Source organism: Echiichthys vipera, assembly GCF_963691815.1.
Source record: "Echiichthys vipera genome assembly, chromosome: 1".
Lineage (NCBI taxonomy): Eukaryota > Metazoa > Chordata > Actinopteri > Perciformes > Trachinidae > Echiichthys > Echiichthys vipera.
Window position 1 is genome coordinate 35,382,628 of NC_139826.1, and position 21,418 is coordinate 35,404,045.

General features: G+C 41.0%; 1 protein-coding gene across 1 annotated transcript in view; it reads left to right on the forward strand.

The window, feature by feature from the left end:
• The window catches only part of mapk8ip1b (mitogen-activated protein kinase 8 interacting protein 1b), a gene marked incomplete at both ends in the record, with an annotated part of 50,787 nt that overhangs the window by 9,811 nt on the left and 19,558 nt on the right, over positions 1-21,418 (forward strand). The window contains 2 exons of the mRNA XM_083919094.1: positions 7,144-7,255; positions 18,505-18,762. Coding sequence (XP_083775220.1) covers positions 7,144-7,255; positions 18,505-18,762 — 370 coding nt within the window. The remainder of the gene's footprint in view (positions 1-7,143; positions 7,256-18,504; positions 18,763-21,418) is intronic.

Here is a 21,418-nt window from a genome sequence, read left to right on the forward strand (position 1 = left end):
CTGGGTGCTCTTTAGGGTGTTATGATGTGACAGTGATGATATCGGTGTCAGCCTGTTGTTACTACGGTCCCAATGATTTGCTGCGTCTTACACTTTCATTGATGATGACATAGTAGATGTGTCACAGGGATCTCTGACCTAGACAGCCCGCCAGACTGCTGAGTCAGCCTGCAATGATCACTGTGAGTGCGTGAGTGAGATGACATTGTACAGGAATACAATCCCAGAGGATGAGGGTTCTGTTTTTTCTAATATATTGGTAGGCCTGCTTAGTGTTCATTCAGAACAATAGATGGGGTGTGAATAAGGTTTGTGCTGATCTTTTTCATGAGCATATGCAAAAGTGTAAAAGATTTGGAGGGTCCGGGTAGCCTAGGGGTCAGTCGTATCATGTAACTGCAATTTGTTGGATGTGACTACCCTCTCTCCTTTCTCACATTACCTGTCCATATGTTTACTGTCTACTATCAGAACTAAAGGCAAAATGCCCTTAAAGTAATTGTTAAAGTAAGTGTGAGACTTTTAGGAGGACACCCTGGCAGTGGTAAACTAGTATCAGGAGAAATGAAGGGTGTCTTCACATTACGGACCTTAGGGTTTTTTTCCTGAGAGTTTTGAGCTTTTTGGGAGGTTGGTGTGGTCCAGAAAAGCATATCTGTATGTATTATCATATTTAAGGGTAGGCTAAAAAATACCAACACCTCTCTGTATAATGCGGTACAGTTCAACAGCACCTCAATATACATCCTCCAAAATGACCATAGGGTTGAATCAACACCTCTAACAACAGTTTCAACAAAATTGAACATTTGAACCTTCATGAAAGCCAGATTTACTGCCAGACTGTTGTATTATATGGCATTTTTTTTAGCTAGTTGTACCCAATCGATGTATTCTCATCAACAGGTTCATATGATATTATAGAAAAAATGAAGCACACAAATCCATAGGACATTTAATGAAATGGTGAATGCAAGTCAGCCACAACGGTTGCTTTAGGTGTCGGAAAGGTTAAGGTACCAAAACTATCCGGAACCCATTATGTCACTTAACCTACAGGTGATGGTTAGGGTTAGGCATCAAAATGGCTTGGTTGGAATTAGAAACCTAGAAAAACATACTTCGAGAACCCTTGACTTGTATTGTAGAGCTTTCTTCAGCATCAAAAACAGGAAATAAATACATGGAAGATGCACAACTTACTATGCCTTACTTTTATTCGTTATATGTATGAACATTGCATGAGCAGCCTGACCTAATAAACTGATAAGTGAGAGCAGCTCGGTCCCTAGAAAAACTAAAGATTGATATTTAATGTTTCTGCAAACCGCAGAAGCGATGATGTGAAATGTTTTGGTACCTATAAGTGTCTTTATGAAGAGCTCTGGGCTTCCAGCTGACTGATGTTAAACCATCTACGTAATATGACGTATTTAGAGCAGGTGGATTTCGGAAGTCAGGCGATGTGGTGTAATAAACGTAATAAACTCCTCTTAGGGAGGAGTTCTGCGTGGATGGTTGGGTCAAACACACATCAGACTTTCACCCATGAGACCGCCTGTTTGTGTCCAATCCCATGTGAAAGTGATACTTTTAAACCCAAACCAAGATTTCTTTTCCCTAACCTATCCATGTAGTTTTGTTTCCTAAACCTTAGTAGTAGTTTTGTTTGTTTACAACGTTTACCATGTGTTTAAAAATGCAACCGTGAAGCCTTAAAAAGTGGCCTTGTAGGGAACGAGAACAGGTTGCAGCAGTTCAGAGGCGTTGAGATTCAACATACCTGCGGATCATTTTATTCTGTTATTCACTGAATGTGGGATATACCGTACTGGTAGAATTCAACATTGAATAAAATATTTATACCTGGGTTCAGTCCACCGCTGCAGTGCTTCTTGCTTGCTTGAAATCAATAACATTGTTGTGGCTGGGAGGCAGGTGAGGGATCATGTCCTTGTAGCTACACTTTGGGCTCTACAGGCCAACAACTGTATGAAAGAGGGAGGGATCTGCGGGATGAAGAACAAGCTTTGTTTACAGTATGGAGTTTGTATGTGTCAGATACTTACAAATTCAAATGTGTGTTTTAGATAGACATTACGTTTAAACAGGTGTTTGACATTAACTAACAGTCATATTAAATTTCAATACATGTATTTCTTTATTGCTTGAGTATGTCGTTTCCACTTGATGTTCTAAATGTTGCTGTCAGAAATGAAAAAAAAAAACATTTTGTTTTGTTTCTGCTATTTAAAACCTGGGACATCAAACCCACAGAGGAACCCAGAAATATTTTTTGTAGATATTGAAAATGATATCCTATTTGTTATTGGAGGTTTTTACACTGTAATGCGACCGCAAAGAGCCTTTGATGTGAGCGTGCTTGACATTGTTCGCCCTGTGCTACGCGGTAATGTGTGACAACGTAATTTGGCCTGTATTACACACTCGGTTGGTTTTTCTCTTGTGGCTGCATCCCTCTTTACCCACAATTCACTGCAGCAGAGGGGTCACCCTGTCCTGTCCAGGTGGTTTATCTCCCAGCACTTCATTTTCTCCTCCCTCATTCCGTCCATTCAATTTGTCCCCATGACTCTTTCCACCCCCTCACTGTCCGCTGCCTCTATTTGCACTTTCCTCTGGATTTAATCTACAGTCCCGACCCCCCCTCCCCCTTTTGTCCTTGTAAAGCCCCAATTATCGGGCAAAACCTGCAGTTTAGGGTTGAAATAAATAACACATTTATGGCTAATTGTCTCCTGGTTTCATGCAGTCTTTCTTTTCCTATCTCTTCATTTAATTTCCTTTACTATCCTTTCTCACCTCTCTTCTCATCCCCCTTTCTCTTCCTTCCTGTAGATGATGCTGATAACGGGGACGCTCAGGATCATATTGATTTTGTTCCTCTCCCACGCATTTGTCTCCGGTGTTATAAATTACATTTGTAGTGAATTGATACCCTCACAGTTTGTGTAATTCAAAAGCAGAGCAGTGTCCCCAGACCAAAGCCTGTCAATGCAATTTAGATGGAGACAACAAAGCAAAGAAACAAGTTCAGATGGCGCCTTAAGCCACGTGTTGTGACTTAGTCCTGATCATATTATCTGGTGGCTAAAGACAAGAAGAGCTGGAGACATGTTGGCAGAACTCATTTACCTGAATTATATGTTATGAATGAGGCATTTGTGCACATCTGATTGTGTATCATAGAATACTACTCTTTTTACTAGTATTTTCACTAAAGTACAACAGAAAAAAATATAAATTAGATTAAAGAACCCCATTGACTCTCTGTAAACGCTTCAGTCCTTCTGTATTTTGCCTGTCAACAAATCTCTGTCCGAGTACAGTTTCTAGTTGGGTATTGTCGATTTTAGCAAACTTCTCAGCCAGGAGTGAATAATGCATTTGTTGGGAACTATTTTCAGCTACTGATTTATACACATTTGTTACTCTAGTGAATATTTACAGCAGCACAAGGACGGAATATGAGTTAAATCGAGCCCTGGACACAGATATTTAAGAGACCCCCCACTGAAAGTCTACTTTGAGCTGTAGTTATTTTGGCTCTCTTTTTGTTCATTGCGCACTTATTTTCAGACTTTTTAATGGTTTTTTTTGGTTGTTTGGTTGTCGTTTTTCATCTTTTGCAGTGGTTTTGCTATATTGCTATTTTTAGACATTTTACGTCTCTATGTCATTGTTTTTCGTCTCTTGTGATTTCTTTTCTTGTTTTGTATATACTTGTGGTCATTCAGCATCTCTTTGTGTAGCAATATTTTGTGAATCAGGGCCCCTAACTTTATGGGCCCCTGGGCCTGTGCCTGGTAGGCCCGTTTAATAACCATACATGCAGCAGCAGCATGAACATTGTACAGTATTTAGGACTGTTATGCCCCAGTCTAGGGGGCCTAGGACACAACATGAAAAAGCCCCATCTTCCCCAAGTCCCAAGTGGCCACAAACAATGATTTGGTTTGATACTAAGAAAAAGGTTTTATTTACAAAAATAGTTAAAATGACAACAATAGATAATGATATATATATATAAGCTGAGCTATAGGCTTCAGGGTGGATTAAGGCCAAAATAACGAACAAAAGGTTCCTGTCTAGGAAATAATAAACCTTACCTAACCAAAGTTAAGAAGAAACAAATGACACAAGATTTACCTCCCTAACTCAATAAATAGGAAAAAAAACATGTTAACAAAAGTGACAGCCCATCCTTACTACTCAAAGAAACTAAAACTACTCAAAAGGACTACAAAGCTGCACTGAAGTGCGGCCTGTTGGGAGACGAGGAGGATGAGGAATAGCTCAGACGTCCTCCATCTTGGCTCTTTATAAACCCGGTAGTTTTCAGCATGCAGCAAATCAAGAGCCAGGGCCTGGAACCACTCCACCATTCATTGCACAGCTATGGCACACACCTATTTGCATAAATGATTGGAAGCAGAAAAAAACCCACAGGGCACACACACAGCACATTGCCTGAAAAATGACTGCAGTCATAACAGGACTGACCCAAAATAAACTAGCTGTATCTGCTGTGGTGACATATCACCTATTGTGAACATGTGGTTAGGCTTTGGAAACACAGATGGAACTTGTAAATATTAACTCATTGTTGGTTTTGGTCTTTTTATGGGGACATTGGTGGCCTTATCCTTTCTTGAAAATTAACAAAGCCATTTAATTAAGGTTGCAGGAGCAAATGCAGTCTGTTTTTTTTTTTTCACCTTGCAAGTCTGCTTACTGATGCTGCAGCTTTGTACGTTGGAGGACTTCTCGGTGAAGGTGGACGATTCTACTGGGTGATTTCTTAAAGTCTCCTCCTTTTTGTCATTTCTTTTCATCAGGTGTACATGTATTGTCATCTGAGATCCATTTTCCTTACTCATAGATCGCTCCTCTTTGTTTCTCTGTCCTCCTTTCCATCCTTTAGACCTTCTCTCCTCCCTCCTTCAGGGCCTCATTATTGAGGTGAACAGATGCTTCTACACACACTATGTGTCTTTCATACCCCTATTCCAACACGTGATGGCTAAAGATGGCTTCAGCTGTGCGTAATTTTGCAAGAGGAGACAGCTGCGCCGTCGATGTAGCTTAAAAACTGACATTGAGCATTGTGCAACTACAGGGGGATCATAGCTGTACAAGTTCACCTGGTTTCTGTGACAGCTTGCTTTTATGCTCCTCGTGATCACGACTGTCATCTTCTCTTTCGTCCCTCCTAATAACATTTTCCTGCTCTCTGACACCGTCTGTTATGCCCAGGAGGCTGCAGTGTAAAGAGATAACAGGCGGACATAATTACAGATGGGGAAAAGTGAAGCATTGTTTACTGGAAGCTAATTGAATCCTGCCACAGACAGCAGGATGGTACATTTCCCTGCCTGACACTGGAGTGAGGTCCAGGGTTTCTGCAAGAGCAATCAATCATGTTCCTCCCTGCAAAATGTAAACGTTGTCTTCCAGATCCTGTAGTACTTAATGAGTAAGATCATTCAGCTCGGGCAGAGGCTTGCACACTGCTCAGTATCTTGTATGACTGGCTGTTTTGTTCAAAAGTTGATTGGCAATACATTTACAGTGGATATTCTTGATCCCCAGATGATGAATCCTAATGTTTTTGGTCGCCCATGGCCCACCGTCCAGCGCCATATCATCATGTCAACTCCACCAGAAATAAACCACGTCCAACTAAGTCATGCCCTGAATTTTACTGAGCACATTTAGGCTCCCTAGAGGATGAACCCCTTTAAATCTGGATGCTACGAGCTATGCTTTCCTTGCTACGACTTTTAGTTTGGTTGAAATAAAGATTGAATAACTTCTTTAGTTTTGTACACGATTAAAGATGTTCATGATTGGAATCTAATTTTAAACTCCATCTCTGGATAAATAACTTGAACATGTGTTGTTTCTGTTATTGAGCTAGGGTTAGTTAAGTCCCCTGAAGTAGATTTTTGTTTTTTTACAGTAAGATCAGAGACTGAGCTGCCATCTGTGATGATACATTTCCACTGCGTTTCAGTCTTCTAATCACCTGATGTCTAATGAGAAGGTGTTTAGCTTTACCGGGCTGTTTAACCAGCAGCCACATAAACAATCCGCTTCCCATCGCATCCTCCCACCAGTCAGATGTTGTTGTCACTGGCCAGGGAACACTGCTTCCTGGTTGTGATGAGAAAGTGCTAGCAGTTGTTTTTATTTAATTTTTTTCTTCCTGTACCCAAAGAGAATCTTAACTTCTTTTTTTTTTTAAACACAGAAATGGCCAAAAGAATACCAACAGTTTGGTTATCGTCATTAGAGGGATAAGCTTTAGTGGAGTAGTGAAAAATCATGGTAGCATTTTACTTTGATCTCCCAAACCACTATTTAGCATTTACATTAACGCACTATAATGTAATTATAAGCACAGTTATTAATGTACAATACCTATAAACAATTGATGTATCTAATATGATAATGTGTTTCTCCATCATATAATAGATGTGATGAACCATTTATTACATGTTTATACTGCCTATCAATATAAAACACAGGGAAGTTACCAAAATAATCAGTGGAATGATTACAGTAAATTTGGGTGTGAAATTGAAATGGCTTTCAAATGGTTGTAAAACAGAAACTAATTCTAGTTTTATGTGGACTAACTTTAACTTTTGACACATGTCCACTTGTTTGATGTGTCATAGGGCTGTGGGGCGGCAGTAGCTCAGTCCATAGGTGAATTGGCTGGGAACCGGAGGGTCGCTTTTTCGAGTCCCTGTGTGGACCATGAATGGAGCGTGGACTGGTGGCTGGAGAGGTGCCAGTTCATCTCCTGGGCACTGCCGAGATGCTGTTGAGTGACCCCAAACTGCTCTGGGACACCTCTCTATTAATTGCATGTATATAGGCCCTGTTTGTGCATGTGTGTGTAACATGAATAATAATAGATCGAAAACATCAATTTTCCCATTGCGGGATTAATAAAGTAATTCTTCTTCTTCTGGCCTGGGGTCGTTGTTACCCTGTCAACAAGAGATTTTGAGATGTAGCGATGCTTCAGATGAGTGCTGAAGGATTTATTGTTGTTGTTTTTTTCTTCATCTCTCTCTCTCTTCTCCCCCCCTAATCTTGCCCCTCACCCAGGTTGACCCATGACATCAGCCTGGATGAGTTTGAGGATGATGACCTGTCGGAGATTACGGAGATCACAGACGAGCGCGGGATGAGCCTCAACTGCAATGGCCCAGACATAAAGGTAAGTGGCCTCGATAAAGCGGTGGTTCTCATCAGATCTCATTAAATAACCCTTTAGAATCTCACAAGGAAGTCTCCCACTCTTCAGGCAGTTTTATGTAGCTGATGATGGTTTGTGAAGGTTATTAAAATCAACTGTAGACCACTTCTTTTTTCCCAACTACAAGTGAAGAGCAAATGATTTAAATTAGCACCTTTTGAAATCTGCCTCCTGCTCTGATTGGGAGCCACTAAAGGAGAGTTCAGTGGGAGCTGATTGGTTGAGTTTAATGTTTTTAGTTCGTGTTTCTGCTGTGAGCCCTCATTTTACATCACACTTCAAAGTGCAAAATCATCAGTAATGTTGGTCATTGTCGCACCGTTTAAAGTGAAGTGCAGACTTGTATGCTGCTGAGCAGGAGAGCAGTTTTCTTCTTTGGTTTCCATGCACAGAGGTCGAGCGTAGGTTTGGTGCTTTTGTTTTCAATCTGCCTTTTCACAAATCTGTCGTGCTGTAAACCTCCTGCCGAGATTTCGGTATGATTTGAGGTAGGGCTGTTTTCAGGTTACGTCACCTGTCATCGCTGAAAAGTCGCTGAGAAACAAGTTGGTACTTATGTTGAGCACAGCAGCAAGGTGTGAAATCAAAGAGTTGTAAACAGCCCGGGTTTTGCTGCTGAAATGTTTAGCACTTCTTAATATTTCATGGCAGCACAAATCTGCTGCAGGTCTCGACTCTTGTACCGTGTATGGGGACATAGTGTCTGTGTCTGGCTCTGCCGGACTCACAGCTGGCCCCCATGAACGAAAAGGAAATACTATACTATATCTTAATAAGTCTCAAACAATCATTCTGTTTTACTGTTATTTGCTTCGAACTCCCTGCCAAACTTGCTGTAAACTTCCTGTTTTTTCTGTTATTTACAGTAAAATCAACATTTTAACAAAACAAAGAGGAGAAGCTGATTATGCTACGTCCCTCTAAGTATTTGAAAATCAATAGTAACCAGACTATAGGATCCCACTTCATCCCATTTGTTAGCATTTAAAATGCACGATAATAATTTAACAAAAAAAATAATGAGGCTAGCACAAGCTCAGGCTCATTTCATAAAATTCTATGTGGCATTTTGTCTTGAACAGCTGCTACATTCAACTTCCTGCTAGCAGAGGAAAGAGGCCAGAGGCAGAGAGGCCTGATAGATGACGAGAGAGCTGCTCTGTGAAAACCTCGAGTCTGATCACATGTGATTGCCCCGTTGCATCCTGGTTATTCGAATAATTCCCTCTGAGTTGTTTACTGTTTATTCAAGTCTTCTGAAACTTCACTCGAAGTGGATACTTCAGGCACCACGGGCCTACCAGCACCTTGGTTTTATCATGTTTTATTGGCATAAAAATGAGTGGGTCATTAATGGAAACTGTAGCGAGTGGGAAGGGCGAGAGTGTGTGTGTGTGTGTGAGAGAGACATAGAGATAGACAGAGAGAGAGAGAGAGAGATGTGGAGTGGTTCAGAGGGAGAAAATAAGCAGAGGTAGATTTATTATTCTGTCAGATCTCTCCGGCTCTGTTCCCAGTGAAACCCTCATCACCTCTGCCTCCTCAATTCAGTGCTGCTCCCGTAACCAAGGCAACAGGAGGGTCGATAGGCTTTTTTTCAGCGTAATTTATGCAGATAATACAATTTTTATTTTTTAATCGTGTTTGATTGTTTTAGTGACAGAGGAGGAAACCACTATTACAAGGTGGTGGACATTTTAAGGTTAAAAAGCCTTTTATCCTTTTCCCTCTGCCTTTTCTTGTCTTCCTATGACCGGTAAACATGAGACAGTTGTGACAGCAGCGACAACAAACCACACGTGTCATTAAGTGCTGTCACTGTCAGGACATGAGAGAAAGTATTTGGCTTCAGTGTATGTTGAGAGTGTCAGCTAAGGGTTCTTTGTAAGATGGTTTTGCAGGGAAAGAGCAGGCTCCACTGGTTGCTCTCTAATGTGTTTTTCTTCCATCTGTCAGTCTCATGTCATTTAGCCTGTTTGTTGAGCATGGATTGTCTCCCTATGTTAGTTTTGTCGCCCATCACACACAGCCCTCTCTGTGCATGAATGTGCACAGCTCTATGCAGCGAGATAAACACAAAAGGTTGAAAACAGCTGTGTAAAAACAGGGTTTTTCAAAAGATTGTCTTTCTTACCTTCTTGTTTTTTGTTATTAAGGCTGGTCATTTATGTTTGTTTGTTGTTGGACGTGTTTGCGCGTGCGCGTGTGTGCGTTTGGCTCAGTGGTGAAAGGGTTCTTTAACAACATCTAGAAGGTGTTGCCGCCATGTTAATCTGAAACGTAAATCTCTGAGTAGTCAGTGCAGTTCTTGATGGTGGTGATGTTGTTTTTATAGCCTGGAAACATCAGAGAAATCATCCAAATTCATGTTTCATTTGTTCTGGCAAATACAGTAGGTCTGGCCCCTCTCCCATACAGACAGATTCCCAGTGTCTTGATATCATACTAACCAATCACAACCATTTATCTTGTGTGGGGCAGTTTTGAGACAATGGCGTCCAGTCTGCAGGTCTGTTCAATACAATTTTTCCGGCTCATGAAACTCACATCTAACGGTAAAATTAAGCAGCGCTGATCAAATATGACTCGATATTCTGTTACTGTGTTGCCAATGTCTCACATAAAACGTTTTTGGAATTGCATTTTGTTGTACTGTTAATCTGTAATTTGAGAAATGTTTTGACCCGGCCGCCATTTTTTCTCACTGGACAAGCCCCACTGTTTCATCGCTGTGATTTCAATATTTTATTTCTATATTGAAATTACATTTGTGTACACTAAAGTTGTTCTGTTGTGTATACCTTAACTGTGTTGGGGACTCCTCTCCTGCCGGGGGAACTCCTCTCCTGCAGCTACTTGATTGCCCAAGTTACAAAAACATCACAGATAGTGTCCAAGAGGAGCTTCTTAGGACAGTCATTTGTGCTAGTTAGTACAAGTCACATCATCTCCCTGAGTGATAAAAAAATGGACTTGTGGTTTGCACTTAATCCGGAAGTTTACTATAAACCTTTGAACATAACGCTGAAAGCAAATCACTCTCAATGACCTGAAATGTCTTTAGCATTTAATCCCCACCAGATGGAGGAGCTTGTCATAAGGTACAAAGTCCGAATCCACAACAACTTAAATCTGTGCTTACGTTTTAAATTGCTGATATTTTCATTCAGGTTTTTTGACATCAGCTAAACCAAAAAATATTTAAAAATGTCATCATTAAATTAAATAATTCCACATCACATGAAAGTATCACTTGCAGCTCTTCACCCACTCTGCTGCTCTACAAAGTGCAGCTTTCAGCCTCTTTTAGCTCTTTGTTTTGGTTCTCTAGCTGCACATTTAGCTAAAGGGGACTGTTTTCGGCAAACAAGACTCTGATAATCTTGCTTGTGTTGATGACCAAACCATTGCTAAAAGTAGAGTTATTATTGGACTTGGATTCATCAAGCGGACATAGACACACAATCATCTGGTGCTGTGAGTTTATCTTTCTTTTTATATTATTTGTTTGTCCTGCAAATATAAGATGTGCATAACAACATAGTTACCGTCAGGTTGTTTAGAGATGGAAAAAAGAGGTGAGGACCAGTAAATAAATGAACTGGGCCAGACTGTAGTTCTTTCTGCTTTTGTCATCAAAGGCCTTTATCTTTGTTTCCATGTAAAAAGTGCAAGGTGTTTGATGGGGGCCCAGCCTTTTTATCAATGTATGAGGAGGCGGTGCAGCTGCAGGATGTCAGGGAGCACTTTATGAAGAGCCACACACACACACACACACACACACACACACACACACACACACACACACACACACACACACACACACACACACACACACACACACACACACAGAGCGGTGACCTCATCAGTGAGCTCATCACCCCAGGGGAGTTTCAGGATACATCTTGTCTCATCAATAATGGACAGTCACATGGGGAGAGCCCACCCCGCCAGACAGACGTGTTGCCTGCCTAGGTGTGTGTGTGTGTGTGTGTCTGTGTGTGTGCGTGTGTGCGTGTGTGCGCGTGTGTCCAGGGGTTTAAAAGGAGGGGGTCAGAGGGTCTGTCCAAACTGATGCAGACATTTTATATAATCTCTTGCAGGTCAAACTCAGCTCTAATTTGATTAGCATGTACAGATTTTACAACAATATGAAAAACATTTAAATGTCTTTTCCTTTTCCAGTCTTATTTACATAATCTTTGCAGCTCCTCGGTTTCTGGTTGAAAAGGCTCAGTGGTTGTGGACAGGAGCTCTAAATGGAGAGAAAAGGGTGGACTGGGTAATGTATTTGAATTAGTGTCCGCATGGCTGTAGTTATGAAGGGCTAATGTGGAGCAGCTCAAGTTCAGAATGAAGCATAAAGAGATTTGGTGTTCCTCAGAGACATGAAATGACTGTGTGCGTGTGCGTGCGTGTGCGTGTGCGTGTGCGTGTGCGTGTGTGTGTGTGTGTGTGTGTGTGTGTGTGTGTGTGTGTGTGTGTGTGTGTGTGTGTGTGTGTGTGTGTGTGTGTGTGTGTGTGTGTGTGTGTGTGTGTGTGTGTGTGTGTGTGTGTGTGTGTGTGTGTGTGTGTGTGCGCGCGCGTGCGTCTGTGTGTTTGAAAGAGAAAAGCCATTTGCCATGAGCGAATGGTTGAAAAAGCCAAATGTCGGGGAGGGGTCAGATAGAATGGGCAATAACATTAAGTGACTGTAGAAACACACATTAGCACGATATTGTATCTACACACAGATCAACTCAATGACAACACTGCATGCCCCTTGTTAACCTGACATCCCCCGTATCCATCCCTTAGTAGCAGAGAGAGAGAGCAGGGGCAGAGGGGGTGTTTAGTTGAATATGTTAGTCCAGTATGTGTGAGAGTTAGAATCTGTGGCCTGGACCACGGCTCTGAAATATCAGCTAACTGTGCTGTGTATTGATTAATCAATGGCACTGTCCATGGTGCTGAAGTAGCATTTAGTTTATTAATTGTGACTCAGTGGAGTCCAGTCCTGGTGACAGTTTTACCTTGGATCTGTCATATTTTCAAAACTCTAAAGCTTTATTTAAAACCATAACCAAAAGAATTGTGGGTTCTTGGGTGAACGAATCTGTCTCCATGATCAAAATTAACAAATCACCGTCTAGGCTGCCCCCTGTTGTCATAATGTATAAAACAGAGACTTGTGTCGAATAAAATGTTGGATCGACTTCAACAAAACACTTAAAAACTTTGTTACTCTCTTCACACTATCCAAAATTATAGAATCCAGTGTGACTTTTATTTGACTTTGCAGTCTGAGAAATGTTATAGACCATTATTTAGTCCTGTGACTAACAACTTAACAAACAAATTATTTCAAATAACAGCACATTTGTGCAGTCTGAACTTCCAAGATTAAACACACACATTATACACACTTATTATATTTCCCAAAAACAAAGACGTTTAAAATATGCCTATGCAAATCTCTTTTTATAAACATTTGAAACATTGAAATTCCTTTTTAATTGATCTTTCTATTTATTCATAGTCTGAAAAAGGTGTAAAAACACGGTCAGTACTTATGAGCTTCATGTCAGTTAAGACATTTTGTAACAAGCATGCCATCGTATTTCAATTTAAAGTTAAGGGGGAGGGGTATTTTTGTGTTTGTACATCTAATACGAATATTCCTAAAAAGATATCTCTACGTGATATTTCTTTATATTGGCCTTGTACTTCATGGCTTTGTGAATGTTGTTACAATACTTGTGCCAATAAAGAGAACTGATGTTATTAAACTCTTTAAAAACCTGTGTAGCAATAAGCATAATTTATTAATAGTGCTTGACTACATCACGACACATCAGTAAAACAGATCTCATTAACACAGAAGAGAGAAAGAGAGAGAGAGAGAGAGAGAGAGAGAGAGATAGAGAGAGCGAGAGAGAGTGAGAGAGAGAGAGAGGGAGTAAGCAATACAACGAAAGAGAGGGGCCAGCAACACACAAGAGGAGAAGACCTATTTCCATGGCAACAGTGTTCTCTCACCTACCCCGTGTGTCAGAGCTGAAAATACATGCAATACAGTGTTGGCTCACACACACACTTACACTATGGATACAGCTCACGTCATGTCGTCCCCACATGGTTACAGCAGAGAAGAAGCTGCCTCATCAACACAAACAGGAAGAGGAGAAGCCCTCTGTGTCTCTGGTCCTGTTTAAAGCATCAGCCACTCTCATACTGTATGTTGTTGTTTACTGATATTCAGCTGTTGCAGATATCCGTGCATTTCCATGGGCACCGGCACCCTGTTTACCACGAGTGATCAGTTTGATAAGCAGCAGTAATATCTGTCATTTACAGGGTTTAGAGTGAACAGGCTTTTGTCTTTACCGTGGTTAGCATGGGTTCACTTAATGCTTTTTTAAATACCCATTCAGAGGTAAGTTGAAAACACTTTGACAGGATGCATGATAGCATTGTTATGGTTATGTGTGCAAACTATTTAAAAAAAATATATAAATATCAACATTTATTTTGACTCATATGTGTCGAACTGATGAATTTAAGTCACGGGTTCAGTCTCCTGCTTTGGTCTCCAACAACTCCTGAGAAAATACATGGTATTAACAACTAGATGTTCCCCTTCTCACCATCTTAATGCTAACTTTGTCTGACTGCTGTTTAGTACAGGGGGTTTGTCAAAGCTTTTTCAAAAGCTAACTGCAACCGCTAGAAACAAGGATGACGGGGCTGACATTTTTAGGCTGGGAAACCAAAACAACAGGGAAACTCATGTTGTAATTCTCTGTGGGTTTGACACTTCATGTCGCCAATTTCATGGTACACGTAGTCGGTTTATCCTCTGTTGCAGTAAAAGTAGTGATTAGTGCAGCTTTTTAGAGTCATTCCAGGTTCTGTGGGTCGCTACTTTATTTGACAATCCGATGTTAAAACACAGTCCTAGACTTTTTTTTAAATTAAATGCTAAAAATCTCTAGATTTCAGTAATATTACACATTGTATGAAGCAGTGCATCACATTATTTAATATACAGCAAGAATAAAAAACAAAACAAATGGTAATGACAATTTGTTTGTGACAATTTGTTTGTTTTTAACATTTTTAACGTCTATATGGTGTTTTTTATATTCTACAAGACATATGAGCCGATGCCATGGCTGAGCAGTCCTAATCTTGAACCTGCTGTCCCATTAGAATCAAATCTTGGCTTCATATATTGTCTTTTTTTTTTTACTTTTCTCTTGTTTTCCATTAAAACTGTATTGATTGCATTATTGCTTTTTTCTGGGTTGTTATATTTGACCTATTGGTCTGCGATTGCTCCGCTCGGACTGCTCTGATTGGTCGAGGGAAGAGCATCACCGTTGCATCAGGGCAGCAGCATCTCCTCAGCCTCCTTATCGTCACTCAGCCCCTTGTCTCCTAGCAACAGGGGCCAGAGCTCTCTTAAAGGGGCCAGCAATAATTTGAGGTCATACAACATGACGGTAAGAGTGGAAGCCCACTGCATTAGCAGACATCGATTGTCGGCAGGGAACAAAGATGAACAGGTGGAGAGAGAAGAGTGAACAAAGGGAGAAAGATGGCAGGAGAGGGGCTGGGATGGGATTACAGGCACAGAGACGTGATGTGACTGAGCTGAAAATACAGGAGGAGGCGGACAGCAAATCAGATAGGGGGATGGATGGATGAATTGATGAGTGATATGATTGATTGATAACCCAAACAAACATTTGGGTTAAAGCTCAATTAGCTACACCCTGCAGTGGCATTTTAAATGGTGAGCGTCATATGTTGTATTTACCTGTGACCAATGACCATCTCAGCATAAAACAACTGGTAAATACAATGTGATATATGTGATATATCTCTCTCTAGTAACAATTTGACAAAGACTGCCTGAATGCACCATTAAAAAAGCCTATCTCGACTACAATTGGAGAGATGTTTTGTAAAGGGATACCTTTTGTACTGGAATTAACTATTAAAAAGGACTTTCAAGGAGGCGGCCCCTGAATAGAAACGCAGCTGCAGCACTTCCCGTTTTAGTCCCAATTCAAAAGCTTCCTTCTTTTTGGAGAGAGAGAGAGAGACCTCTGGATATCTGTGATCAATGTTTGGCTGCATACAAATGTGCTCGAAGGCAACACTTAGCCAGTGGAATTGGATTAACCTCCATTCCATTCACCAGCTTACGGTCTGCAGCTGCGCGCACAAAAACACACACATTAATACCCGCTATAGTATCTGCTTCAGTTACAAAGGAAAGCACATGGTATAGTCTTCATTATACAGTCATTCATCAAGGTTTGAATAAACACACATGCTGTCTATTATAAGCAAAGGATTAAGTACTGTGGATATGCCTTAATGATTATTACTCAGGATATGAATGCTGTTTAGTGAATGGATGTAAAATAAGGACTTAAGTCTACTTCAGTGCTATCACTGATCTTCTCTCCTGAGATGCTCCAGACTGTGGTGAATGTTGTTATCATGGTGGCTGAGTGTGAACACACTTGTTACTTTGCTGTCCTCCTGTCTCTGAAGCAGCTCTGGTGCAGCTCTTTAAGAAGTATGTTGGTTTTATTTACCTATTTATTTATTACCCTCAGTGCTCTGGTCCATGGCTATCACATACCAATCAGGATGTTACTGATTTGAGCGATAAATCCATATTATCATTCAGCCTTGCACTGTATATGTTTAGGTAATATCTATATGGAGAAATTCTGACTCTCAAATCTTGTGTTTAAATTGGTGTTTACCAGCTTTATTCTACTGTAGTCTATCTATTGATATAGCTATGTTGTTTTCATGTATGTGCATTATTTGATTTGAGTAATGGCTGGGTTGACTGCATTATAGAAGGGATGATATGATTTTGTTCTATAAAACATCAAACCTTAGTTTACTATGTGATTCTGAATACTAAATCTCAATTTATTTATATTAAGATAATGCTGCCAAGTTGTTTGAGTGTTGAAATATTGGATTAGACTCTTGTGCAAATTTTGCCAAAGTCTAAATCATTCATGCGGAATGAAAGTCAGGGGGAAAGACTGTCCATCAGGAATAAGATGTCAAATGACACATCAAACTGACGTTTGCTTGGGATTGTTTGATATTTCCGATTTAGAAGTTTTTTGCCTCTAAGCTGATGCATAATTCGGTCTGGTTTTACTTATTTCTACATTCTGCTTGTGGTGTAGCTCTTACTTGGTTAAAAGCTTAAGACTCTGACATTGCGGGTGGTGTGTGTATGTGAGTGAGCGATGTGGCGCAAAGAGGGAAGCTAAGGACTGTAATAGGCTTAACCGTGATCTTGCAGAGATAGTGATGGTAAGTGCCCAGTGCCCTCTGACTTACTCTGTCTACCAGATGACACTTGTGTTCATCACTTGCTTTGATTTTAGCAGCGATGCAAAGGATTGTCAAAATGAATTGAATCACAAAATGAAACAACGGCTCTGAATTGGTTTTGTAGTTTTTGTGGTTTGTGGTTGGCTTTTTAGGCAGGATTGAGAATGGAAACTTCATCTTTGTGGGTCAGAGTGAAGAAATCAACAGAATAAGACTATGAGTCCAAGGCCATGCAAGTGGCTCTGTAAGGCTGTACTCGGGCACAGCTGTGCTTTCAGTCAAATGCATACATCAATGCTAATAAGTTGATGTGAAGCAGGGATAATGTCATCACTGTTGTGGTTCTTTTGTCATTGATGGTGGTGCTGGATAAGAGGTCAGGGGTTTAAAGCTGATACAATGCATCCCTTCGGGACCATGTGTGTACTTAATTTCTCAGCAATCCATCTAATAGTGGTTTAGATATTTACTTTTTTTTTAAAACCCACCCCATGGTGGCACTAGAGGAAAGGTGATGGAAACACCAGAGTAAGATTCATGGTTTTGGAACGAATCCATGAATCCATCTCATGGACGTAGACATGTTTCACTGACCGTAAAAACTTTGTTTGGTAATAGTAGAGGACACCTCATAGGACCCCCCCCCCCCCAGAGTCAAAATGAAGTGGTCCTCCTGTTACTGTGAATATGTTTCAAATTTCATTGTAATCCATCCTACAGGTGTCAAGATGTTTCCCACAGAACCACACATGCCACCAGGGATCCCCACGGGTCTCTCTATAAAAATCCATGTCTATCCATTAAGTCATTTGTTCAGGTCTTTCAGTCTGGACCAAAGTTGTGGACTGAAAGACCAGGCTGGCAACCAGACAATTGCAAAGCTCTACAGATTTTCTTTTGAGAACTTGCATAAATAACAAGTCTAAAGAATATTTAAATATTTCTTCTATCATCATGACAAACAACTGCTCTTACTGTAGAAACAGGCTGTCCTCATTCCCTGTTTGTATGTATAACTTCAAAAAGCGATGCAGTGTAACTCGTATGTAATCAAAGTATTTATTACTGTACGTCCAGATAAGGGATGTATATAGAGAATGGTCCGAAGCAACGAAGGACATCAGGTGACATAGAAATCAGGTGACATAGTATAAGAGTGGTAAAAATCTACGTAGAGAGGTGGGTTGGGGTGGAAGGGTCCCAAAACACCGCCATAGTCCCGTACCGGTCACCGTTTCACAGCGTTAAAAACAATTTCATATTTTGTAAGATAGAATTGTTGTGCATAAGTTTTCGATATCATGCGAACAAGTTGGTGAGAATACAATGCAACAAGCCACCACCGCGGCTTCTGCATGATATAAAGAAGACGTCAACGGGCCATCATACGCCAGTCACTGATTGTTTCAAATAACACACATTGCTCATTGCTAACATGAACACAATCGGGCTAGGTGAGAACTCAAACAAAATCAAATCAACAGCAGTCTTCATCAAAAGGCCGGGACTAAAATGAGAAGAAGAACCTGTGAAACTGAAATATGATAAGCAGAGCGACAGGCGTTTGCATTCACCCTTCATTTTTGTAGGTAAATGTTTTTATGTAGAGAAGCTGATGCTGGGAATAGTCTCTGTCACTTTCACTCTCTGCTTCAGCTCACTGTTGGCTGCGAGAGCGTTACAGGCAGAGAGCAGAGCAGCTTCTAATTGGCCAGCTCCATCTCCTCATCCCATCCACACACGCTCGCTCTCTCTCTCGCTCTCTCTCTCTGTCTCTCTCTCTCTCTCTGTCTGCCTCTCTCTCTCTTCCTCTGCCTCGACTGACGGTGTGTTTCCTCCAATCCCTGCAGGGCCATGTGAGGCGAGGAACCAATAGCATGTCGGGGCGGGCAGAGCTGGGTGCCGTCGGCCAGCTCCAGGCAGAGATGCTGCATTTGGAACTCATCGACGGTGCTGACTGTTACCACGGTGACAAAGACTCCTTGAAGGCGTCCGCCATCGCACCCCAGCCAGTCACCAAGGACCCTGCGGCACCTGTTACCATGGATACCTACAGGCCCAAGAGACCCACGACCCTTAACCTCTTCCCGATTGTGCCACGCACACAGGTAGAGACTGAATTAACCTTACACACACACACACACACACACACACACACACACACACACACACACACACACACACACACACACACACACAAAAACACAAGTAAGTGTGTTACTTGTGGCAGATAACTGAATATTGATTAAAAAGCAGTAGGAGTGGACTGTCAGTGAAGAAAATTTTTAACTGTCTGCCTGTCTGGGTTCCTCCTCATACGCAAAAATGACATTTAAAAATGTAAATATGAATGAACAACCTGCGTGACATCACCATTGGATTCACTACAGTCGCTTCTCTGACAGGATGTGTTTACTGGAATGAACAATAGCCTCAATTGTCAAGACAGAGATTTTTTTTCTCCCCCTTGGTGCCCGTCTCTGTTTGTGTTTGAATGCTGCTCGAGCTCGTGACTGTGTGTATGTGTGCTCTTGTACTTCAATATTAGGGGGAAAATGTGTTTTCTTCAAAGGGCTGTTTGAGTGTTACTTGTATGCTTAAGGATAGAGTAAGGTTTATCTTAAGGGTAGGAGCTACAGAATGTATGGTGTTAAAAAGGGCCCTCACAAGTATAGACATACCAACATGAGTATGTATGTTTGATTGAGGCTGTCTATGTGTGACAGTTCATGGATGTGTGTCTGACCACCTCCTGTTTATACCAGAGCTCTGGTCTATGTTTTCCTTCACTAAATGGACACACTACTGATGTGTATGCATGTGTGTTTAACTACAAGGTCCTTCAAATTAAACAACAGAATAAATAATAAATATCTACCCTTACCTTACCATGATACAGGGGTTACATTACAATATATTGCAAAAAGCGGTGTCACAATTTCAAGTCTAAACTGAAAATAATTTGAGATGACATTTGACATACATGAAATTATGGCCTTAGAAAAAAATTAACAGTTATATCACACTTGGTACCATGTAACCGTGTCAACTCCTTGGGAGGACAGCATCGGATGACAGTTCGATGAAAGTTCCTATTCAATTAACACAAAACAATGCAATCTCAAAGAATATGAGCCTTCGTTAATTAGTTGTTGTCTGTAATGTGTCAGTAAACAATTACATGCATTAGACACAGAACAACATTAGCATTCACTTGGAGTCATGTGCTCACCTGGTGAATGCAAGACCAATCCTCAATCTCCACTAGCACACAACAGAAGTATGTGACTCTTTAGCTGCATTATGCTCCACATGCTCACCAGCTAGTCGCTAACTTTATCCGTCTGCTGTTTGACATAGGATGGGTGGGTTTATCATAAACTTTTTGGGGCAAAGCGCCTCTTGCTGCTGAAAATGATATTAATGGGAGAAGCTTAACCACGCAGTAAATGTGCTGTAAAACCAAATCTATGTGCTAAAAGAGGATAAAGAGCTCTGCAGAGCTTTAGAGTTGATGATGATTCTCTGTGGGTTTCCGTTGCAGATCACATGCACCTGTGAGGTTCTGTAGAAATGTAAATGCATGGTGATATTCTTGTTACGCAATGTAGGGCTGCAGCTAGTGGTTCTTTTCATTATCAATCTATCCGGCGGTAATTTTCTTGATTATTTGATTAGTTGTTTGGCCTATGAAATATCAGAAAAAGGGGAATGATTCGATTATTGTTTCCCAAATCCCCAAGGTGACATTTCCACATGGTTTGTTTTGTCCGCGCCACATCCAGTTTGCTGTCATAGGGAACTTAAGCAAAACCATAGAGAAAAGAGAAATCTGAGAATTTGAATCGATTATCAAAAGAGTTGCTGATTCATTTAAAAGTTGACAACAAATGGATTCATCGACTATTCATCGCAGCTGTAATGCAATGTATACAGTGATATGTTGTGAGTTATGACTCATACACCCCCCCCCCACACACACACACACACACACACACACACACACAGTGCAGGCTGTCAACATGATCAACCAAGCAGCTCAATATTTCTCTGCGCTTTGTTCTTTGCTCAGCTTCCATGAGGCGAAAAAAAGGCTGGTGTGTGTGTGCTGTCAAAACTGGAAAGTATAAAGGAAATAATTGCTGTGAAACATTTTTCTTCCTGGGAAGTATCTTCCTGTCTCCTGGGACATTGTTCACACTCTTCAGAAACTGCAAAAGAAAACTATATTTCAGTGTTGAGTGGTTGAACGCTTTCCTGAAAGTGGCCTTTGCATGAACTATGAAGACATGAAGCAACAGACAACATCTTATAAGCGTAACATCCATCAGCATCAGATCTCGGGCTCATTTTGATTACTGGACTTTAATGCTTCGGGTGTAGCTTAACCATATTTGCAGATGATGTTGTGGTGTTTGTAATGACGTTGTCTGTTTTGATGTGAGGATCTAGCTGTTTGCTAACTTTAATTTAACCTAATCTAACCAAACCACTTTGAGGTCAGAAAAGCCTTTTGTACTGCTGTGACATCGTTATCGACATGTTGCATTTGATTGAGGAATTGTTACCGTCTAATAATAAAGAATCGGGTCAGCTCGATAACAAGTTGAAGATGTACAAAATGAGGAAAGTCTTGATTAGCGACTGTTCAGCCATCCGTGAGGAACTCGGAGTAGAGCCGATGCTCCTTTGCGTTGAAAGGAGCCAGTTGAGGTGGTTCAGGATCATCTGGTAAGGATGAACCCTGGGCGCCTCCCTAGGGAG